The 23,249-nt window shown below is 41.8% G+C and overlaps 3 protein-coding genes across 10 annotated transcripts in view; 1 reads left to right on the forward strand and 2 right to left on the reverse strand.

The window, feature by feature from the left end:
- Positions 1-8,988, reverse strand: part of osbpl6 (oxysterol binding protein-like 6) — an 82,637-nt gene extending 73,649 nt beyond the window's left edge. For all 7 annotated transcript variants that reach the window (XM_063213368.1, XM_063213367.1, XM_063213365.1 and 4 more), the window contains exon 1: positions 8,734-8,988. The gene's annotated coding sequence lies outside the window, so the exon portion shown is untranslated. The remainder of the gene's footprint in view (positions 1-8,733) is intronic.
- A 1,819-nt stretch (positions 8,989-10,807) lies between these two features.
- rbm45 (RNA binding motif protein 45) lies at positions 10,808-15,921 on the reverse strand. Of its 2 annotated transcripts, none has more exons than XM_063213371.1 (10): positions 15,501-15,921; positions 15,227-15,349; positions 14,950-15,076; positions 14,728-14,841; positions 14,455-14,628; positions 14,112-14,241; positions 13,077-13,173; positions 12,638-12,801; positions 11,916-12,126; positions 10,808-11,077 (listed from the first exon to the last, which is right to left on the reverse strand). In XM_063213371.1, the coding sequence occupies exons 1-9, from the start codon at positions 15,768-15,770 to the stop codon at positions 11,934-11,936; spliced, it is 1,392 nt and encodes a 463-aa protein (XP_063069441.1). In that variant the 5' UTR covers positions 15,771-15,921; the 3' UTR covers positions 10,808-11,077; positions 11,916-11,933. The 2 variants fall into 2 exon arrangements, with proteins under 2 accessions (XP_063069441.1, XP_063069440.1); XM_063213370.1 differs by having other exon boundaries at positions 14,455-14,631.
- Positions 15,922-16,111: 190 nt separating this feature from the next.
- LOC134460808 (cytochrome c iso-1/iso-2-like) lies at positions 16,112-18,133 on the forward strand. The gene is made up of 3 exons (XM_063213372.1): positions 16,112-16,345; positions 17,162-17,335; positions 17,432-18,133. The coding sequence occupies exons 2-3, from the start codon at positions 17,167-17,169 to the stop codon at positions 17,575-17,577; spliced, it is 315 nt and encodes a 104-aa protein (XP_063069442.1). The 5' UTR covers positions 16,112-16,345; positions 17,162-17,166; the 3' UTR covers positions 17,578-18,133.
- Positions 18,134-23,249: the final 5,116 nt, after the last annotated feature.

Here is a 23,249-nt window from a genome sequence, read left to right on the forward strand (position 1 = left end):
AGGGAGCCATCAGTAAAAATAACTGGGTTCCATCACTCACTACGTTTGCATGACGGTTTTAATTCCGAATTAATAATTCCGAATTAAATAGTTCCGTCGAGTTTACTTTGACCTTTCCTTTAATTACGAGGTGTTTACATGACACCCCACCCCCATTTTAATGTTGTGCAGTTTCAAATGAAATATGACATGTTTTGAAAAGAAATGTTAGAAATTAAATTTGCAATACAATTAAGTTATATTATAAGGGGACCTAGTGAAGGTGGGGTCTGTTATAAAGGTGGTCGCCTTCAATATACGTAGGCCTAAAGCACAGGGGGGAATCCTGGTTTGTGTTCATAGTACAACCCTTGAAGGACTTTATGAAATTTGACTTAGCCCTCGAATTAAAGAGGTTTCCCACTTCTGCGCTACAGAGTTTAAAATGTGCCAAGGTCAACGCCGGTGGAATAAACCCCCGGCACTCACAACAAATAATCCAACAGCCCAACCACCCAACTGCCGTCACATCTGGACGGACATAAAACCCAGACAGACGTGTCCTCCATCTTGGCAAGGCGAGCAACAGATCTCAGAAACAGCTGACAGCGTGGCCATAAACAGAACGTGGGCTCTCTTAATAAGGGCAGAAAAAACAGACAGTTTAATGTCCCCCGAGATGAGATGATGCAGTGTCTGCTACAGAGAGACATAAACAAGCACATACGTACAGTATGTAAAACACACACACACATACACACATCATCTCATCATGGGTCATTCCAAAGCACTTGCTGATTCGCTTAGCGTAACACATTCAACCATCTCCACACTCCATTCTGTTTTTCAAGTGGACAATCAAAAAATCATTTTGTGCATTGTACTTGTACAACTACTTTGAACTTTGAGCAAAACCTGACAGTAAGGAGAAAGGCGTAAGCATGACAAGTCTCCTACCGACTGCAGCACACATATTGCAAGTTTGTACCCTCTCTATTCAAGAGCTGATTACATCTGCCTCCATTTCAAGATTCCTTTGCATCTTGATTGATTTATTTCAGGCGTGTGCAATTCAAATCACTTCATACAGCAATGCTGTTATCGGCAAGGTCTTAATTACACCACCAGCAATAAAAAGGCTCATTTGAGTTAATAAGCCAGAGGTCGATTACTAGTCTAAATACTAACATGACCATGACCTGCCTTGAGCATGGTGCTGTTCCGCTTGTCCCTCTTGCACATGTGAGGCATAAATGCAAGTTGTTGTATGCAGTGAGCTCTGTGTGCTGCAAAGTACTGTGGGCTTTCCCTTTTTACTTTCACTTGTATGAATGGTCCCCCCCCAAAAAATGCTTTCAATCAATTGCATCATGTTACATCTACTTAACAAATTGTAGTAGCTCTATTACAGCCAAGGAAGGCAACAGAGCGGATTGGAAAAGATACAGCTGAGAGGGGGCGGTGCTTAGTCGCCATTGGGGGCACTAATCTATCCTATCTTTTAATAATAAGGGAGGTGTTGGCAGGCTTATGATGAGGTCAAGGGAGCGTTGGACAGCTTATGATGAGATTAAGGGGCGTTGGGCATCTTATGATGAGGTCAAGGGGGCGTTGGCAGGCTTATGAGGTCCACGGGGCATTTATTCAAAAAAGGTTGTGAACCACCGCCCTAAAGACTGATGCTGAGAGGGCTGACTCAAAGTTAGACCACAGACCAGGCGATGCTTGCTATGTTTAGGAGAAGATGCATGCAGGTGTAAGGTCAAACCTCAACTGCGAACCCACCCTCAACCCACAACTGTCCCATTTTAGCTACTGCACGCATATGTATCAGTTCATAGCGTGGGGGTGAAATGCTTTTTTGGGTCACTTCCCGCTCTGTTTCACAGGCATGTAGGTTGTCAGATATACACTAAGTCTACACTGTGGTCTGCAGTGAGTCTGTCTTTGACCATGACGTCTGAAATAAAGGAAATAATTAGTCACTCTTTTCCATCTCTCTTTAATGATTCATCTCTCATTAATGATTCATGAAAATGGCAAAAAATAATATTTAAGGGTAGATTCTAACAAAAAGTCGTAAAGCTATTTAGGCTTACATGTATTTCTACTGTATGTATATCATATTTTGACATATTTCATATATTTCTACTGCATATTTTTCATTAATCATTTTAGAACAGTTTTCCCGGCTTAATCTAAATAATCTTTACAACTTTCATTCATAGGGAAAACTTCTTGACAGTGCTGTAACCTCTTAGTGCAGATGGGGTTGCCAGCGGGCCTATTTGCTACATAACTACTATTTGCTACATAATAATGACATTGCTATGACATTACAGAGAGCCTTAAGTCACAGATTAAGACATAGCCATTACAATTTTGGTGACAGTAAGGTTATAACATAGGCTCTGCGCTAAGGGGTTAAGCAAGCAATGGCCAGTGTATTCCGATTGGGTAATGATCAGTTCTTTACTTTGCAGTGTTCTGTCACCCTGTAACGACTCATTTAACTATCTGCGGACCACCTCCGGAGGTGTCAAAAGTAAAAGTGAAAGTAAAGTCATAGTGTAACTACAACACTAGCACATGATATTACATAGCTGTTACACCATTTACTCCAAAGTACCTAATAAGGTATATACTGTGTTGTTACTGAAAAACACTAAAAACCTGACAAGAGCCCACCACAACCCACCCAACCAGAGCAGAGTCAGCTGATCGTAAGGCAAGTGCGGGTCAAAGACGTCCAACATGTCCTTCAGTGCAACGGATACTTTTGCTTACTGTAAATGCAAAAAAGGAGATTTTTTTTTAAATTATTTTTTTTGGCTTGGCTTTCATGCATTCACTTTATAATTTTTTTTTTTTAATTTCATGTTTCAGTTACAGTAAGCAAAAGCATCTGTTAGCAGCACTGAAGGACAGTGTCATGTTGGACGTCTTTGACCCGTGAACAGGTCTAATGGTACTCAGATTAGAAGTGAAGTGAATTAGTTACCTGTGTTGGAAGGAAACTTTTACTTTTACTTTTGACACTTCATTAAACAAGTATGCAACATTTTAGCAGTCAACAGAACGCTTTTTTGTTCTTGCTAAGCAAACTCTGAAATGGGTGATGTTTGTTGTTTCATATCACTTGCATTGTGCAGAGCATTGAGTATTGTTCAAAAATGCTTTCAGAGGCAAAAAATCTGTGAACCTTGCTATATTTTTTATAGACTATCTCTGTTAGACAGTAACAAAAACATATTCCAAAACTAGGTAGATTGCATGTAGGAGCTTGATGAGGAAAAAAGGAGTTGAATTTTCACCATCATCTGAAAATGAGGGTTTTGGAGGGTTTATTTCCATTAAGTCACGTCACGTCAAGTCAATTGACGTGACGTGCTTTATTGTAGTGCTTTATTGTCAAAAATCTATGAAATAGGGTGGGCATAGAAGCTTGAAATTGCATTCTCCAATATCCAGTTAGACTAAACATACATATAAGACATTGACACACACTGTATATACACACATACACACACACAATGTGCAGGCGCCACATTGTAGCGCGCACACACACTCCCTCTCACTCACTCACTCACTCACACACACACACACACACACACACACACACACACACACACACACACACACCCCTCATAACCATGGTGTCAACTCCAGGGCAACTGAAACGAGTGCTACTGCTACCCAGAGCTCAGCAGAATGTTTACTGGCAGTGAAACACCCTGTGGAGTACCTCACAACGCCCTCCCCCCATCTCCCACAGTCCCTGGCCTGGGCTTTGCCTCTCAAGCGTTCTCCTGCTCTTTTAACGCGTGGGTGACTTTATTTGCTGCCATATTGCAGTATTCCACTATCAGAGCATGTTAAGCTTAGTATCCATTTTCTGATCATCACACAAAAAAAATCACCATATTGTTGATCTGAATAATAGCAGTTGGAAATATTTTCAATTGGCTCTTGTCACAATACACTACTAGACTATTAGGAAAAAAAAGACATTAAAATGTAATGCTCCCCTTGAATATTTAAATAGTCGTGCGTCAGAATGATGCTTGTTTATGCCTGCAACAATGGTATTGTCAGAGCAAACATCTCGGACTAAAGCTGTCAAAAGCCATTATTGTAAGTTGAGCACAACAAGCAGCAAAGCCTGTTTGCAGATAAAGAAGAATGTATCTCAAGGCAGCTAGGCTACTTACTAAAGACTAATATTCATCTTGTCTTGTGTCTTGACAATACAGCTAGAACTCCTTGTAACAGCTGGATGACGTTTGTGAGAGTTGCATTGCTGAACCGTAAATACAGTCGAGTTCTCACAGCAGTCACGCGTGGTCACTGGTTAGTGGGGTTATATAGTGCTTGTGTGTGGAGATTCTGAGTGATTCATCAGTGACAATGCAAGGTGCAAAATTGTAAGAGAACTTATATTTGGAGTTTGAAGACATAGGCCTACTGTATAAGATTTCGTCTGAATGGCTTCTTCATGTTAATTGCTAGCTTAGAGGTAAGATTTTCACTGCCATGCTCAGAGAATGGCAGGAAGTACAGGAGAAAGGTAAAACCCAATCATTTAACTCAAGGAGAGGAGTAATATGAGCTTATTTATAAACATTGTACAGTATCACTTGAAGGCTTCATCTGAATGGCTTCTTCAGTTCTGACCTGCTGATGAAGAACAAGGAGCTGCATCTCTGGATCACCACTGACGGTGGAGCCATGAGCTGTAAGGCACCGTCCTTGTGACAAAATGGCTTTGCATAAACATATGCCATGATGGACAAGTTGGAGGGAGAGTGAAGGTAATGATACACAGGGCAACTTTTTGAGATTTTTGATTGGCTATTCATTTTCTGATAGAATAGCTGAAAAAAGTTGTCTACGGTTAGTCCAAGTTCTCTTGATAGAAATGTTATATGATGAACAGTCTAAACATCATCCTACGAAGTCGTTGCCCGGGCATGTCACTCAAAAAGTTGCCCTGTGTATCATCACCTTCAGAAAAAAAAGCTGCCATCGCTGGAATGAAATAGTAAACTATGTTGCAGCCCAACAACTATGTTAAAAGTTGGTTGTTGCAGATGAACAGAGATGGCCTTCACCACAACATCACAAGTACTGTATTTATTGTGAAGTGGTTGCATAGTTTGCCCGAGAACACAGATATGAGCATTCCTGATAGCATTGTTCTGCCCCACATTGAGTCCGTGTCTTGGAGCTACGTCCTTCAGGTGAAGCAGGCAGCCTCTGACTGTTTTTTTGCTAAGCTTATGCAAAGCTTTCAACCGAATGCAGGGATATTGTATGCCATTACTGCAGGTCGACCTTGGATGGAAACCGGTTGTTTTTTTTTACAGTTAGCACTCAACGACGGTCTCTTGATTTTGTTCTTAGTGAAGATTCTCCTTCATATCTCAGACAATCCAAGATGTGTCGGGGACAACCCAACCAGTTTTCTATTGCTTGTCTGTTGTTTTGTTTTGCATCCTACTCCTGACTCCTGACTTCAACAGACTTGATGACGACCTGGCCTTTCGATTAATACTGTATATGTTCTTTCCCATCCTTTTGTTTGGGATGGGATGCTATCTGCTTGGAGTTGTATGATTCTCCTGACAGTGTCCAGTTTGTGAGCCAAGGGGTGATGGCAGGGTGATGGATGGAACTGGTGCTGATACTGCAATTAAGCAATTTTTTTAATGTATTTATGTCGCCAGAAACTAGAAAACCAGGGTAAAGTGTAACAATTGCAGTGCCATGGTTTTCACAATTTTGAAAAAAAAAATCATTCACAGTTTCCAAATAGCAAATACAGCATGCCGGTTTAAACACGTGATTACATTTCCAGTTTAAGTCACAATTCTCCAAAATAGCAAATGTATACATAATGTCATCCCACGCAAATCATGTTACAGACAACACTGCACATGGTTACCAGACTGCCATCTTGGAGACAGGAAGTGGGTTTCTGAATCGGCCTTCCACGCAGCCAACACCATGGTCTCCCAGGGAACAAAGTGTAGCCCATGGCAACAGCGTATCCAAACACTCAAGAGTCTGTGTTTCATTCACAGCTCTTCATTGATGTTCTAACACTTTTAGAGGTTACTAAATGACACCCCTCTGAACAAGGTGATCAATCTCCTCCGTACGCTACTGGGGACTTTTTACAGTTATTAGCTAGATTTCTCTGCATATCAAGGTCTAATAAGGTCATATTGCTAGATGAGTAAACTCTGCAGCAGCAGATTAGAATGTAATGGATCTGATTAAGTGGAAGGCACATGCAAACAGCGTACATGTCAGGCGTTATGATAGTTTTAAGTTTATTTTTGAATGTGCACTTCCAACGAGCATACTTACGTAAACCTAATCTGAAATATAAAAATGGATCAATAATGAAGATCTACAGAGCACAGGATGTTGTGATGACTGCCATAATCTACAGAGGTTGAAACAAGCAATGGTACTACCCTCATCCCAGAGAAAAGCCTTACTATATCAGAATTCATGAGGATCGCACACACACACACGATACAAAGATCAGTTCTTCCCCAACATTCACTAAGCTATGGCTCAGTCTAACACACCTTTCTCTGCTGCATAATTTAAAGTCTAATAATGTCAGCCGTTAGATCATTTTACACACAAGGAGCTCATTACTTGTATTTCAACCTGCTGGAGGTGATTTTAGTTACACAACGGGAACTGATATCTTCACTCGACAAATGTTTCTACAAGTACTTCGTACTCTCGGTGCAGAGTGACAGCTTTAGTGTGTGACATGTCTAGAGTGACACAAACGCTTATAGCGCTGACCATCAATTTCCCTCCATTCATCTGAATACAGCAAGGCTACTATTGCATCTGAAGGGTAGCCGTGGCCTAGTGGTAAGAGAGTTGAGTCTAGGGGTTGCCAGTTCAAATCCCACCTGATCTGACCTCTCCCTACAACATCATCCATGGCTGAAGTGCCCTTGAGCAAGGCACCTAAACCCACACATTGCTTAGGGACTGCAACCAATACCCTGTAAGATAATAACTGTAAATCGCTTTGGATTTTTTTAAAAAAGCGTCAGCTAAGTGTAATGTAATGTAATCTGATCGGATAAAGTGAACTTGTACACCGATAACAAAATGTTAATGAAGTGCTTTGGTCCACTCCCAACTTAAAGACTTTTTAAAAGGGGGTGAAAACTGAATAAAAGGGATTGTTCTGCATATAACATTATTCTGGATCAGTTGTCCTGGTGTCATTTTATTACATAGGGGCAACAGTAATAGCATCAATGTCTAATGAACCTTCTCTCCTCCTGCACCATGCATAGGCAGCAGATAGGCTACCGTGCTGTATCACACAAATGTCATTATTCTGAAGACTACAGATTTGCATTTCTATCAAAGTGATGAGAAGAACCGAGCTGCCTGTATGAATTGTGCTATACAAAACCCCTATTGTTGCTAATAGAGATATGGGTGTTGCAAAATGAGTGTCTACTGGACACTTATGCAGTATCTAGTATAGTCTGCCCTGCAGTGCTAGGGGGGTTTTCTTACAGCATGTGTATTGACCTTGTAAAACACGATTTGTTTGTGAAAATTGTGTGTGGAAAATGTTTACTGTAGAAATAGGCACAACACGTTTTTCACTGTATGTCACGTGACATGTCAGTTGGCCTATGCCCATGTTTTTTTCCCCATCAGATTTTACTCCCTTTGAATCTTGTACAATCAATAAACTAATGTATTAATTTATTTAAAATTCCCTGTGCCCATGTCATACATTTAGACAATTAGGTCATTATGGTGGAGATTATGTGGGGCATTCTGAGTGCAGCTAGGCCCTACATGTTCACATTCTGCGTCCCTTTTCTAACTAGAAAATTAAAAGAAGCTTATTTTGTCCCTTTCACTCTCGCAGAACTCAGTTGGGGTAATCCTCTTGTTTAGACTGCAGGGCCTAGGCCTATGGCATCCTCTCTGTGGCCAATTTCTGAATGGATATTAGGGTGACATAATACATTTCAATTCCTCATAAACATCTAAGCATTGTGGGTAAAACCTCGGATAAAATAACTACGAGGATGATATCTGAAACAAAATGAGGGACACTGTGTGCCTGCTACATGCATGAATGACGAAGTTCCCCTCGTCACGTTGTTTTGGTCTAACACCAGATGACGAACAGTTCGACGCACTTCTATGGGGTTCTCAATTATGGGATGTAAGAGCCTACTGCGGCCGTATGCGTCACCTTCTGATGTAGGCCCAAAATAATGTTCTCGGTGTGTGAAGTCATCCCGAACAGGCAGAGGTTTGACAACAAGCCAGTTGAGGCTCAGCCCAAGTTACCCGACAACAGACAGCAGCCTGGATACAATTTTCGTCCAGTCCGAAAACAAGGCGCAGGTCAATGACTAGCCCTCACCGTTATGTGAAGGCTACATTACCTCATCGCAAGTGGTGTCACGCCAAGGACCGAACAATATCAAGTTAATCAGTGCATATAGCCTACCCAAGTGAAGCTGGCACTGGCGAAAGGGACATGCAATTTTGTGAATCGATTTTGGCTGACGACTACACAGTCATCAGTGTTATTACAGAAAGCTCCAAAACAGACATTCATGTGCGACGAAGATCAACTTATACGAAAATTAGTCTCCTATCGTGCAAACACCCATACGAATGAGCAGCTGGTATAACTGGCAGTACCGTTCTAGAGAGCATCACAGCATAAACGCTTACCAACGGTTTACTGGATTGACCATGTCTTCTTGCCTCTTCTTGGCGCAGGAAACCGATGCTCTTCACTTGTCGCTCGAAAATCTGATCGGCCGTTTTCCTCTATTATGTGTAGCAGATTTGCATGGGCAGTCCTCATCAAAAAGCGTTTTTGTACTGATGAACACAGAGCGGTCCACAGAAAAACAACATAAAGTCGCAAAAGTGCTGGGTATGGCTGAATTTGAACGCAGGTAGACGGATGCTTCGCGACGCTCCTCCCTGCAGCAAGGAGGGCTTCTGGACTCAAGTAAGCGCCGGAGTGGATTGCAGGCAGCGCAAGGACTGGAGAATCAGCTTGGTGGTATGAAGGAAAACAAGGCACTGGCACTTATGAGCCACTGCGTAATAACTAGCGTTTAACTGCTTAATAACTAGTAGGCTTGTAGCTGTGTATGTATGTTAATGCGCTCAAGCAGGGTGGTGCAAATTCAAAGGCAAACTGTGTTTTAATATATACACTTACCTAACGGTTTCCCCAAAGCAACTTAGTTTTTTTTTTCTTTCAGGGAACTGGTTACAGTCCCTGGAACATTGTGAGATTAGGTGCCTTGCTCAAGGACACTTCAGACTGTGAGGAGAGGGCAGGGTGGGATTCGAACCGACAACCATCTGATCTCAACATCCCCTCCCCAGAGAACCCGCCACCCCCCCCCCCCCCCCCCCCCCCCCCCCCCCCCCCCCCCCAGCCCCATGGATTTTGAGGCACAGGTGTTGCACAATTGTGTATTTTACCCTCATTATCAGCATGACATATCTCTGGATAAATAAAACATCATAGATCAGGCTTTGATAAATATTCATGACTGCTTTCAGTAAAAAGAGGACACTTAGACATATTGCATTAGGCTACATTATACAAAGTATTACACTTAGCTGACACTTTTAAATACAAAGCCGCTTAGTTATTTAGATACAGGTTATTGATTACAGTCCCTGGAACAATGTGGGGTTAGGTGCCTTGCTCAAGTGCATTTCATGCATGGGTGGAGGTGTAGGGAGAGATGAGGGTGGGAATCAAACTTGCAACCTGAACTTAAGACTACCTCACTGATCATTAGGAAACTGATGCCCGACAAACAAACCAGTTATATACACTAGCCAGACATACACACAATTATTAATAGTAGACTTATTAATAGGCCTGCTGAAGGTGGGAAGTTGGAGGTAAACTTCAGCACCAACCATCAGCTGTGATCATCGCCTTTGTGCCACCTAGTGGTGTAAAATGGCATTCAATGGTAACCTCCCAACATTCTCAGATGGATAGGACTTGAGAAACTAAAATTGGACCAGCTATATTTTCACTTCAGGGGAGTATTCCATGAACATGGCTAAGTACTACACCAGGTTACGTTAACCTTGAGGCAGTGGTAAATCATCTAATAGAAGAGCCTGGAGTCCTTGTGTTCTTAACTAAATGACACAAGCGGGCTATCTTCAAGTAGGTTTACCACTTCCTGTAGGTTAACTTCACCAGGTTTATCAGCCAAACATGTTCTTGGAATACCCCACAAGTCATTGGATTTAGTTCCGTTATTGTTTGGGCGAGACTGATCTGCAAATAGGTGGATAAACCTTTCCCATCAAGAAAATGAATTGCATGTCAGGCAGCTATAATCAGCCCGAACCCAGACCAGTTATTTGCAAACATTTTCGGAAAATTAAAATAGTGTGTGTTACTGTTGACCATTTATTTCAGTTGCATTGTTTTTTGGATCAGATCGTGGGCCCTGGACATTTGTAAACATTTCAAGTGGGCCCCAAGTAGGAAAAGGTTGGGAACCCCAGTTGTAGGCTATGTTAAGTGTGAAGCTATAAACTATAGTAAAAGAAAGAGGTCAGTTGTTTGTTGTCTGGATCAAAGCCTTAAATACCTATAAGTGTAACCCTTGACCTTAGCTACAAATAGCCATAGCACCATTGGCAGAGCAGAGATTACCCAAAAAGGAGAGGCAGTCACCACTTATAATTAGTAGCACTCCCAAAACATTCCCATACAAACACAAATGTCAATAAAAGCCAAATAGAGTGTGTGTGGCTTTTTAAATGTTTTATTTTATTTTATTGAGAACAGATTCAGAGGACAACAGATACATTTTATATTTATAGAACTCTATGTGATACTGCAGGTCACTTCATGTTAGCTTTTTCTACTGTAGAAGATTTGAGCAGACGGCTCTTAAAAAAAAAAATGAAACAAAGTCAACAACAAGAACAAAAAGTATAGGAGTCACTGTCCGTAGCTAGCGGTCGTGTCATCGTTTATGTCCGTCCAGTCATGTAGCAGGTCATGTCACTTAATTCTCTGGAAGAAGAAAAACATCATACCCAGAATTATACAAAAAAAACAATGGTGTCCCTCATTCTCTGTCTCTTCTTCCACAATATGCCAAAGTCCAAGATCTATACCATCGTGTTGCGTACCGTATATGTAGTTACACATTCATAGAGGCCATTCATGAAGTTTGCCATGTTATGCAATTATGCTAGCACTGACCTTCAGAGCAAAAATCTCAATGACTGAAAGCAAAACCTGTCCATAGACTGCTTTGCTAAGGCAAAATACAGTGACATCTACTGGATGTTATACAGAAATAAACCATCAATAAGAATACGACTTTACAGTAACCTCTAAAAACATATACAAGGGGAAGATTTCCCTTTTCTTCACGTATCCGTCTGGTGAGTTTAGTTCTTTTGTCTTTGTAGGGTAGTGTACATGGTAGGGCTCCCATGTAACTGAATCTAAATGACCTTAACTATATGAACGGTCAAGTACAGTGATATTAAAAAGGTGTCACGTGGTAACCTTTTAAGGTTTAAGACATTAGTGTTGATGCTTGATGTGTATACTTAAGTATAACACAGCATTACCTATTATATTGTCTATGATTGCTAAAAATGCTCCATAAAATCTGCAAGAGGCTCCAGAACAATGAAATCAGTCCGCTGGGCCCATAGTCGTTGAAAGAAAGACGTTATATTTAAACGATTACGCAGATAAATGACCAAAAAACATTTCACAGAAACATAACTATACCTTGGAAATTTGTCCTGCAAGGTTCCCTCAAGGTTCTATTAGTGTTCCAATCAAATGTAATTACTTTATTATTACCCATACCTTACCCTGGGAAATGCCTTACCTAGTTTGCCACTGGTCGTCAATAGGTCCGCTGGCGTTTGTGGGACTCCTCTTTCGGTGGGTCAGCCAGCATCACCCTCATCTTCACCCCGTTGACGACCTTGCCATGCATGGCCGCCATGGCCTCGTTGGCATGCTTCCTGTCAGCGTACTTCACGTAACCCACATTCCGACCAGGCACGAGGAAGACCTCAATCAGAGATCCAAAACGGCTGCAAATGAAAAAACAAAAACAAACAAACAAAGTGGATATAGCATCAACATCACAAAAACGTGTGTGCTTTTTTTCCTGAAGCAAACATCCTGCAAGTCTCAGTCATAATGCAGATAGGAACTTCACAGACACTCAGAATAGGAAAACCAGAAACATACATACCGGTATTTTGACAATGCTCTCTATTCCTCTCTATTCTACAGAGCCCTTAAAATGACATGTGATGTGAGAGTGGCCACTAGAAGTTTCAGGTTTCAGGTGGGCACGAGAAAGTTTCTGGTGGCCATGAGAAAGAACTGGTGCGCAAAAGAAAGTTTCTGGTGTGCACGAGGACCACTAATGTATTTTTTTTTTACTCTCACATGTCATTTTAAGGGCTCGGTACTATTCAATGCTCTCTATTCACTCAAATAAATTTGAATTTCTCTTCAAGAGGCAGTGACTTCCTAGGGCAACAGTCAAACATTTATACAATGGTGAAAGCACTTAGTTATTATTTGCTCCCATACCAAAACACGTCTTCTAGCACATCCACTGGCAAAGGTGAAGGGTTAAAGATGACGAAAAGGCGTTCTTTCGCCACGCTGTCTGAGGGCGCCATCTTCTTCACCGACGGAAGGCTGACGTCGGTCTGTAGTCTGTGCTTCTGAGGAGTAGCCAGGGGAGCATAAACCTAAAATAGAATTCCCAACACTGTTATTTTAACAAGAAAGAGGACAACAAATTCATTAATCTTTTTTTGGACTTTTTGACTTTATTTATGATAGGACAGTGAAGGTGGTGAGTGGGCAGAGAGAGACGGGGAAGGGCCGGCAAAGGACTGGCCCGGGAATCGAACCCCGGTCAGCCGCATGGTAGACGAGTGCCTTACCGTTTGGCCACAGCAGGACCACAAATTCATTTATCTTGGAGAATTATTTGATCTCTGCAGAGCAACGGCTTACTTACAGTGCTGCTCTTCAGGAGTTGTGATCCAGAGGGGCCATTCCACACCATAGACATCATCTGAGCTACAACCAGCTGCATGGCCATCTTGCCAACCGGACTGAGGACACAGCAAAGCAGGACAGGACATGACATGACAAGACAAGACAATACAGTGTGCAGAACTATTAGGCAAACGCGTTTATTGACCATATTGTACCTTTTTTGGGTGTTTTTCGACTTTATTTGATAGGACTGTATGAGAGGTGGACAGGAAGCGAATTGGGAGAGAGACGGGGAGGGGTCGGCAAAGGACCCGGGCCGGGAATTGAACCCGGGTCAGCCGCATAGCAGGCGGTGTGCCCTATCGGTTGGCCACGGCAGGGCCCATAGTGTACATTTTATGCACATTTTCCATCACCAATCAGTATGCGCATGAACACCTATTGGATTTAAGCATTCCAGGTCATGCACATGTGTAAAATAAGATGTGTGATCGAAGGAGCCCAATACCTTATATCAGGTGTTGCTAATTATTAGCCAACTTTGTTTTTCCTTTGGGAAAATGTGTCACCAAATAGATGTAGAAAACTCTGAGAAGACTACAGACAACTTTGAAGTCTTCCAGAGGGATGGGGGTCATTGCGCACAGAGTAAATTTAGCAGACGCTTCCAGGGCTCTAATTTAACTATTTTCATCACCAGCCAAAACGGCTAGTAGATGTTAATCTTATTAGCCAAACACACACTCACTAATGGGTCAAAGTGGCTAGTAAGTTGGTATTTTCTAGCAGCCAAACTGAAGTTTCACCAGCATCTGACAATAGTATACAAGGGGGAGTGCGAAAGAATGCAAAGCACAGCAATATACATGTACAGATTATATGAGACTTAAGTCATGACAGAGTTATGTAGTTAACAGGGGTATACTGGTTTAGGGATGAGTAGGGTTACACACGACAAGACATGAAAAGAGTGCGTACACAGGACTAAAGTGTAGTGAACATCAAATAAAGTACACTAACCCTAAAAATAAAAGTCAAACAATAATAATTTCACCTGGTCCTGTCTTCTCCATCATCGATGAAAGCAACAGCAAGGCGATTTCCCGGTGGATATTCAAAGCCATTAAGCTTCTCTTTGGCGTAGACAGCTGAGCCTAAATTGGTGTAACGAATCATGGCTTGTCCTGGAAATTGTTCAAACAAACATGACCATTTCAGTTTTAAAGGGGACACAAGAGGAAACAACCTTTGAGATGCATAATAAGCATATAAAGCCTTCAAGCATTCATGTTTGACTTCACTACGTGTTCTAAAACATTACATTCCATTTCTAACTAGGATATGCAGCATCAGCACTGGCTCAGTGTAACTGTCCGCTAACTAAACTAGTGAATTACCTTTGACAAAGCCATGCTGATCCAGCTGGATCTTACAATACTCCAGACCCGGGATCAGATCAAAGAGACCGTGGACCTGCTCCTGTGTGAGCACCGCCCTTGAAGTCATCATCAGACATCTGGTGATCATTTCACTGCTACTCCACGGCTCTCCTGACGTGTAGTTGCTGTTGTCTGCTTCACAAAAACAGTGTTCACTTAGACAACTACTGCACGTGGCACAACAAATTAAAGAATCAAAGAATGGTGTATTGATGAAGACAAGTTCTGTACCACTGAATGGATAGCCACTCATTCCGGCTTCATGGTCGGCTCTGGAATTTCCGAAATAGTCATTCTCTGTTGTTGAATTTTTGGTTCTCGGCTCAGCAAGGATTGCTCTAAAAGCTGAGGGGACAAAATGAGAGGGCAAAATTAGGAAACAGCAAATACAAGTATGACGCAAATCGATGCATACTGACATACTTTGCACATAGAATTAAAACCATTTCTTACTTTTGTCACAGTTCTCTATGGCAATGGCTGCTTCTGATGGCCTTTGAAACCTCACATATCCAAGCCCTTTGCTTTCTCCAGTCAGTTTGTTCTTTATGATGATGCAGTACTCTATATTCCCATACTCCTGTGGAATGCAACAAAAAAACCTGTTTTGCATTGTCTCTCCAATAAAACTGTACCATTGACAATGGCTAAAATATACCAATAATGTCCAGGATACCCAACAGTCGTGTTTTTTTAAGGTTTCGTGATACATCATAATGGAAAGTCTCACCTTGAATGTTTCTTTCAAGTCTTCTTCTGAGAATGTCTTTGGAATCATTACAAAGATTCTAGTCAACTCCTCATCCTCTACATCCCTGTGGCTTCCGGATGACCTAGACTGGGCAATGAACACCTGATACGTGGAAAGAATAGCAAGATGATAAATTAAAACCACGCTCCGATGTCTTGCTAAGTAATTAAGTAAGAACTCGTTAAACTGTTTGGCAGCAACAGCGTGCCACTGTTGAGATTTTTTTTTTAAATCGAGAAAACAAGGTCCAAACCTTGATGGGTTTGGTTCCTTCCACCAAACACTTCCCATGCATTTCTTCCATGGCTGTACAAGCTTGGGAGGATTTGGAGAATTTCACAAAGGCCACACCTTTGGACTCTTTTGTATGTTTGTCCTTTACTACCCATATGTCCTGGATTTCTCCAAAGGTCGAAAAATGATCTCTAATATTATCTTCTGTTATACTCTTGCTGGCTACCAAAAACAACCTGCTGTTGGGTGGTTCGTCCAAGTAGGACGACGGCCTGGTGTTGTCTTCCATTTTAACCAGGTAACGAAGCGGGCAATCGTTCTTATCGGTCTATTAATGTAGGTAAATTGTTAAATTTAGTTCATCTCAGTAAATAAATGAAAAATCTAGGCATCTGCGCGACGCACATAGAACCATAGCAAAATCTCTGACCATAGATATGGCAACGATTGCATCACGTGACGATAATTTGGCGTCTCTCGAGGAAATTTACAGCGCCTCTGTCGGGGTGGCGAATAGTGTGGATACATTATGGTACTCAAATTACATTCTGGGAAATGGGTTTGTCATGTCAGAAGCCTCTTATGCAACATGTCAAATACACTCATTTGAGTATTTTACACGATATGTTTACACGATATGTAATTATATTAACTACATATTAATTGGCATCAAAGAACCTTATGAAATGCTCCGGTGTCGCTGATGTAAGCAATATGTGGAAATGACGTCAACCCACCCTGTGATTCACCTTATTTAGCCTTAGCTTGTAGCTTTGAGCGGTCATTTTTACCGGCTCGCACGCAACGTGAGGAAGTCAGCGGGTTGTGGGACCCTCGATAAGACACGAATCTCGTCCATAACAGGTACGGCAACTAATCATTGGGTTGATGTATGTTTAATGAAGTTGTTTGTACATTTCTTTCTGTTCATTTTTCGAGATCTTTCTTGGAATCTTGTGGGAGTTATTTTTGCGTAATATGAATGCTAACGCTAGCACCTATGACTACTTCTGCTCGGATGACCGGTTACACGTTTCAGCTGTAACTTGGATTGATTATGTAATGTTTTGCCTTTTAAAATTGAGGTTTAAAGATGCCAGTGGTTGTGTCGCGTCAGGGTGTGGAAAGCGTAAACAAGATTTTTCAGTTCCTGACATTCCTAAGCTAGTTGACTAGCTCAAGAATCGGCTTTTGAGGCGTGAACATTCGGCCGTAGTGAACCTGTGAAGTTGGTCTACTTGGATGGTCAGTTGGCATTTGATGGCTATTGCAATTTGACCAGCTTGTTATTAATAACACTGAACACTTGAAGTAGCTTGGTGTTGCGCCCGCCTCAAGAAGACGGTAGTTGTCATTCCAGCGATTTCTACCAGTCGGGGCATGCGTTCTGAAGCATTTCGACCCTGGTATGTAAGAAAGAAGGTCAAACTTGTGAGCTAGCGCAAGCTAACTAATGTTAGCAATCTGAAGCGACACCGGCTTTTTGGATGTTGCGCAAGGGCCATCGCGTCATTCCATTACGAAAAGTGGTCCCCTGTTCGTCGCAGTGTGTTTTGGTTTTGTAACCCAGTTGAATTGGAGGATTCATTTGCGCTCAAGTTGACCGTATAGCGTAGCTTATACTACAGAGCTAACTGATATTAATTTGTAACGTCTTGGTATCTTTTACGATTCTTACAGATATAATGGGAGACGTAAACAAAGGAAAGAAGGTTTTCGTTCAGAAGTGTGCGCAGTGCCACACGCTTGATGAAGGAGGAAAGCACAAAGTCGGGCCCAACCTTTGGGGTCTCTTCGGTCGCAAGACGGGGCAGGCTGAAGGTTACTCCTACACGGATGCCAACAAAGCGAAAGGTAACTTGCAAATATTTTTAAGGTTGATGTGATAATGGCGCTCTCCTAGTCCACGTTCACTGAGTATTATCTGACGATCATGAATGTGTTTTTTAGGTATTACCTGGGACGAGAAGACCCTCAATATCTACTTGGAAAACCCCAAGAAATACATTCCTGGTACCAAGATGATCTTTGCTGGCATCAAGAAGAAGGGTGAACGCGCTGATCTTATAGCATACATGAAGAGTGCCACTTCATAGACTCTTGTTGCATTTCTTTTTTTTTATTGCCAGTTCTACCATCATGTCGTGTCTTATTTGTCTTGTTTTTCTCTTGTTTCCTGTCGGGAGGATCACATCGCTCTTAAACAACCACGTTTAAGCCTTAGTAGGTCTTCAATAGTTACCTTTATTTTTTTCCTTATTTACACGAGTCTCACTTGCCAACAGCTGATGTTTTCGCAGTGATCAGGTCATTGTTCATCATGTGACTCCAGTTCATTCTTTCGCCTTGAATGAGTTAAGTATATCCCCTGGTTTAACAGGTGCTGTTATGATAAGTTATTGAACAATGTCTCACAACATGCCTTGTAAATCTGGATCAAACGACTGTATAAGAATCATTACTGTTCTCTTTCTCTGGTCTTAATTTGTCATTTGAACTTGTCTTATTTATGAGGTGTTTTTGGGTAGAACCAAATAGTTATTGAATTATGTATTCTGTCCTGCCCAAGGAATGTAAATGTCAACGTTTCCTTGTGCTGATAATGTCAGTCTTATTCATCAGCATGAAATAAACAATTTTATCATAAATTAACATTATTTTCCTTATTTATTTTCTTTAAGTATGTAAAGCTACAAGGTTTCCTGAATTGTTTTGCTTGGTTACTGGCAGTACATCAAATGGCCACATCTTTCATAGATTCATATTATATGGTCAGGGATGCTACACAGGCATGGCCTTATGAAGGTTTATGAAGGTATGAGGAAGGATTCAAAACTAGGTTTACATTACTGAAGATAAATAGTATGAAGCACATGTTGGACTTGCAGAATGGTTCATTTAGATGATGCAAATCTGTGAATAGTTATGGTCAAATGTGACTGACTGGGATATGGTTTATTTGTGTCTTCTGCTGGTCCTCTGAGCAAGTGTATACAGGGTGTCCCAAAATAATGTGCAATTAAACCTTCATGACAAAGTGCATCAGATTGTAGATTGTAGACATTTTATTCCATCGCCTGTTCTCAAACTGACACAGGCACTGCTGACTAAGGGAATTGCAGTCCCTTTCAATGGCTTCAGTGAATTACAGGTCAGTGAGTGTAGACCAGGTTCCACCTATTCAAACTTGGGGCCCAGTTGAAATTTTCACAAATGGTTGGGGCCCACCTCTGACCCAATACAACTCAAATGGCCAACAGCGACACATGCATGCACACAGATAATCATATTTTTAGAAAATGCTTTCAAGCACCAATGGAATACTGACAAGGCCCATCAGTGGGCCCTGGCCCACAGTTTGAGAATCACTGGCATCGCCTATACATCTTCCTTCACGTCAGCCTATCTTGATCTGTAGACACTTCAGAATACACTTACAAGCCTGACCTTGCTGTCATCAGGTACTTCAGTGAATGAGCCTCAGTTCCTTGAAGGGGATGACCGTCAGTGACGTTAAAATCTGGTTAAAGTGATAAACATGGCTATGTAAACCTACAGGAAGTTGTAAATCTGATAATAGATGACCTGTAGGTGTAAGTTTAGTTAAGAATATGACTACTTGAATCAAGGCTCTTTGTTGAGCTGATTTCCAGGTGAACCTAACGATTTTTTTTTCACTGGACCCCACTTTCTTGGAATATTCCCCTGAAATGAAAACTATTTGACCTTCTCACCTGGACTAAAAGCACTCAGGGTCAATTCGTGGTTCAGTTCTAAAGGTCTGAGACTGATCCCCCCCCCCCTCATATCACTCATGTCAGATCCCTTTGGGGGAAGCTGCCGACAACAGATCTTTATGACGAGCAGATAGTATAGCATGGCCACACCCTTTGGACTATTGTGTAATTTGTGAGTCACTAGGTGAAACTTCTTTACAAAATATTCTGCATTCCTCAATGCTGCCATCTGCTGGATGTTATGCGTAATGCTCACTGAATATTCCTCTAGTCCAGGGGTTCCCAAACTTTGCCATGACAAGGTCCCCTATACCAGTACATTCCAGCCAAGGCCCCCCTCACATGTCTCAATCATGCAAGGGGGCAGCCCCCAATGGCACCCCAAGGGAGCAGTGCGGCTGGACAGTACCATGCTCAGGGTAACTCAGTCATAGAGGAGGACGGGGAGAACATTGGACACTCCAATCCATTTGCATTAGGCTTTCTATTGCTAGACACCCAGTTATACTTTTGAATGGCCGTGCAACACTCTCTCAATTCCCCCTGAGACAGGAGAAATCCGTATTCACCTTTTAACACTTCCTCCTACAATGATGTAAAAATCGTCATTTTGTGTCATTGTAGGAGGAAGTGTAAGAGAGGTGGATTTCTGTTGAGACTACAAGTCTTTTTCCCACCCTTTCAACCCGCCCATAGGGGTTGGACCTAATGCGCTAACAGACCTATCACAAATCAGTGTGTCAGTGCTTTTGAAATCACTGGCATTGAGGCTCCAGTAAGTCACTAGGCTCATACGACTTAGATTTTTGTCGATCGATGGAGAAAAAACATGTGAGCGAGAACTTGTTTTCACGATGTGGGTGTTATTAAAACAGCGCATTTAAAGTCGGCCACAAATATGAACGAGACGATGAGCTCACACCAGCCAGTTTGTATACACCCATGAGTGAGTTGTTGACTAACCAGTTCATGGGCTCGTGACCTCGGAGGCGGTCTGCAGACGAGCGATGAAGGGGATAAGCAACTGCAGAGGTTGCAAGATCTGACTGCAGTTGCATTCATCACGCGATAGTTTGACACCATGTGACATGTCACCTCGTCAACACAACATCACAGAAATGTTGAAGTTTGACAGGAAATCTAACCGTCAAGCAGCATTTTCATCCAGAATGCATTGCTGTCTAAATGTGCATGCATGCGTTGATGACTAATCGAATGCACTTACTGGCAGAGCTGCCTGGGTGTGGCCGGTGGAACTCGAGCATTGCAATGCAATATGGGGATTGTTGTCACAAATCCACTAAAAAGTCGTTTTCTGCCTTTTCTCAGCCAAGAAGGCACCAAATTAGTGGGTAAACTACTACCCACTTTCAATACATTCATGTCTCCACCGGTGGAATGCCCCTTTAATTACTTTGCCCCACCAACCTGGCAGGTTGGGAGTTGAACCGCCAACCTTTGGGCTACAAGTCTGATGCCCTAATTGCTCACCCATGACTACCCTGGTGCCCTGGTGTTGAGTATTGCTGACTATCTATTTTTGTTATGTATTGACTTCAGACACAAAGTCTGTAACCCTGCCACCACCACAACCAGGATTAATGGGAATGACATCAAAATTACATCAGTACATATAACTGGGTTCCATCATAAACAACAAACTGACTTTTAATTGTACGACTGACAATTTTGCACAACATTGTGCAAAAAGGGGCAACAGCGTCTATACCAGGGGTGGGGAACCTATGTCTGGAGGGCCATTTACGACCCTTGAGGCTGTCTTATCCGGCCCCCGACATAATTTTAATGTTATGCACTTTCACATGAACAGCCATAAAATCAACATCCAAAACATTACAAATGTTGAAGAATCAAAACTGTGCTGTGCTGTGGCCTGAAGAATGCATTCCTGACCATTGAATAACCAGACAAAACACAAGAAGTTAGTTGAGATAAGAACAGTCAAAATACACCACCTCATCTTCAAGTCAGCTTTTATTGTCACTTTCATCATATGCACAAGACATACAAGGAAGAATGAAATTACGTTTTCTCTCTATACCATGCCAGGACAAGACATATACAAAACTGACATTTTTCAGACTGACATAAAGTGCAAGACAGGACAGGTAACAGTGATGGACTGGTAACAATGGACAATAATAAATAATAAATACAGTACAAATGAACATTTAACATTCAAAATTTAACATTCAACATGTAACAGAGATGAGATAAGTAAGAATGTAGAATCTTTCAGTGGCACTGAAGATAGACTTTGGCTGTGTCTCAAATCACGCACTTGTGCACTTCGGGCACTGTGTTTCAGTGCCTAGGGCGCTCACACTGAAAATTTCAGTTGAGCCAGTGCACTGAAAGTGCCAGGATGATCCCCTAACAATGGCGGAAAAATGCAGTGCTTGAATGATGGGCTGGATCTCAAATGGCGCACTTGTGCACTTCGGGCACTATGTTTCAGTGCGTAACTAATACAGCATACACACTGAAACATGAACAATGACACAGAGGAAATGTGGCATTCAGTTCAGAGTTTGGTCAACAGTCCACTAATTCTGTAAGTACTGTTGATGGGGCACCAACCTTTTCATGCCAACCAAAAGTATTGTATGTGTGATTGTTGTCCTTTGGGTTGCAGGAAATGTAAATACAAGCACCAGACGCTGGGCATTGTTAACAGTAGCCAACTGATATTTTGGCGAGCTAATGCCATGCTCAGCCGTCACTTCCAGCGAGGGCACAGTGCATAGTGCTCAAATTTTTCCACGGCACTATGCACTAAAGACCTCAGTGCACTGTGTGCACTGTGCACTGACTGTCAGTGCACTGACACAAGTGCGTGATTTGAGTCATAGCCTCAGACTTATGTTTATTGATCTCAGAGGGAAATTTAGATCTCAGTAGACAAGCCCTCTGGCTCTCCATAATTGTTGGTGGATGTCAATGTGGACAAAAGTGTATTTATAGATGCTAAATAAGAATGGAAAAGGGCAGTCCACCAGGCTTGTACGAAATTTCGTATGGAAAGAATTTCAATTCAAAGTAATGCCATAATACACTAGGTGGTGGTGTTCTATGTACTTTCAATGGGTGTTGTAGGTTAAATTCAAAGAAATTCAAGGTAATGGCACCACCTAGTGTTCGTATTATGGCATTATTTTGAATTGAAATTCTTTCCATTCAGAATTTCGTACAAGCCTGCAGTCCACACCCAGAATGCATTAGATTTGAGATTACAATGCACATCCCATTAAAGCAGTAGTGGGGACCCTTTTTCATTCGAGGGGCCACTTCAAATTTTATGACGTCCTCCAAGGACAAACACAAACCATTTCCAACCGTACTTTAGGCCTACACAGTATATTGAAGGCGGCCACCTTTACAACAGACCCCAACTTCACTAGGTACCCTGAATGGGTTAACTGTATTGCAAATGTAATTTCTAACGTTTCGTAACAAAAGATGCCATATTTCATGTGAAACTGCATAACATTGAAATTATGTCAGGGGCCGGATAAGACACCTAGACATTCGGATAAGACAGATAAGAACTAGACATTCACATTCTTCACAGACCAACATGCTTGTTTTGTTGTATTTTTTTTCTTTTTCTCCTTTCCTCTCTAGATGAAACAACATTTTGCGGAATTTTAGTCTAGATACTCTTTCATGTGTAACGAGCCCTGAGGAAGGTCATCAGACCAAAAGCTTGGCTGCTAAAAAAGAACACAAAGACGATTTAAGTGTGCAGACATTTTTCTTTCTATTTAGTCTAGATACTCTGGAAAAGGACCGCCTGTCCTTGTCTGTTTGCCCAGAATCTGTACATCAGTCATTATGTCCACGGTCCTGTTATTGTCTTTGAATGGTAGGTCTGCCCACTGCGAAATAAGCTTAAAAATTAACATTATTAAATTAAAACAGTATTTTGTCCCTTCAGACATGTGAGATTGCTCAAGGACACTTCAGCCGGATGACATGGGATTTGAACCTGCAACCTTCTGATTCCAAGA

This window comes from Engraulis encrasicolus, chromosome 13 (genome assembly GCF_034702125.1).
Source record: "Engraulis encrasicolus isolate BLACKSEA-1 chromosome 13, IST_EnEncr_1.0, whole genome shotgun sequence".
NCBI lineage: Eukaryota > Metazoa > Chordata > Actinopteri > Clupeiformes > Engraulidae > Engraulis > Engraulis encrasicolus.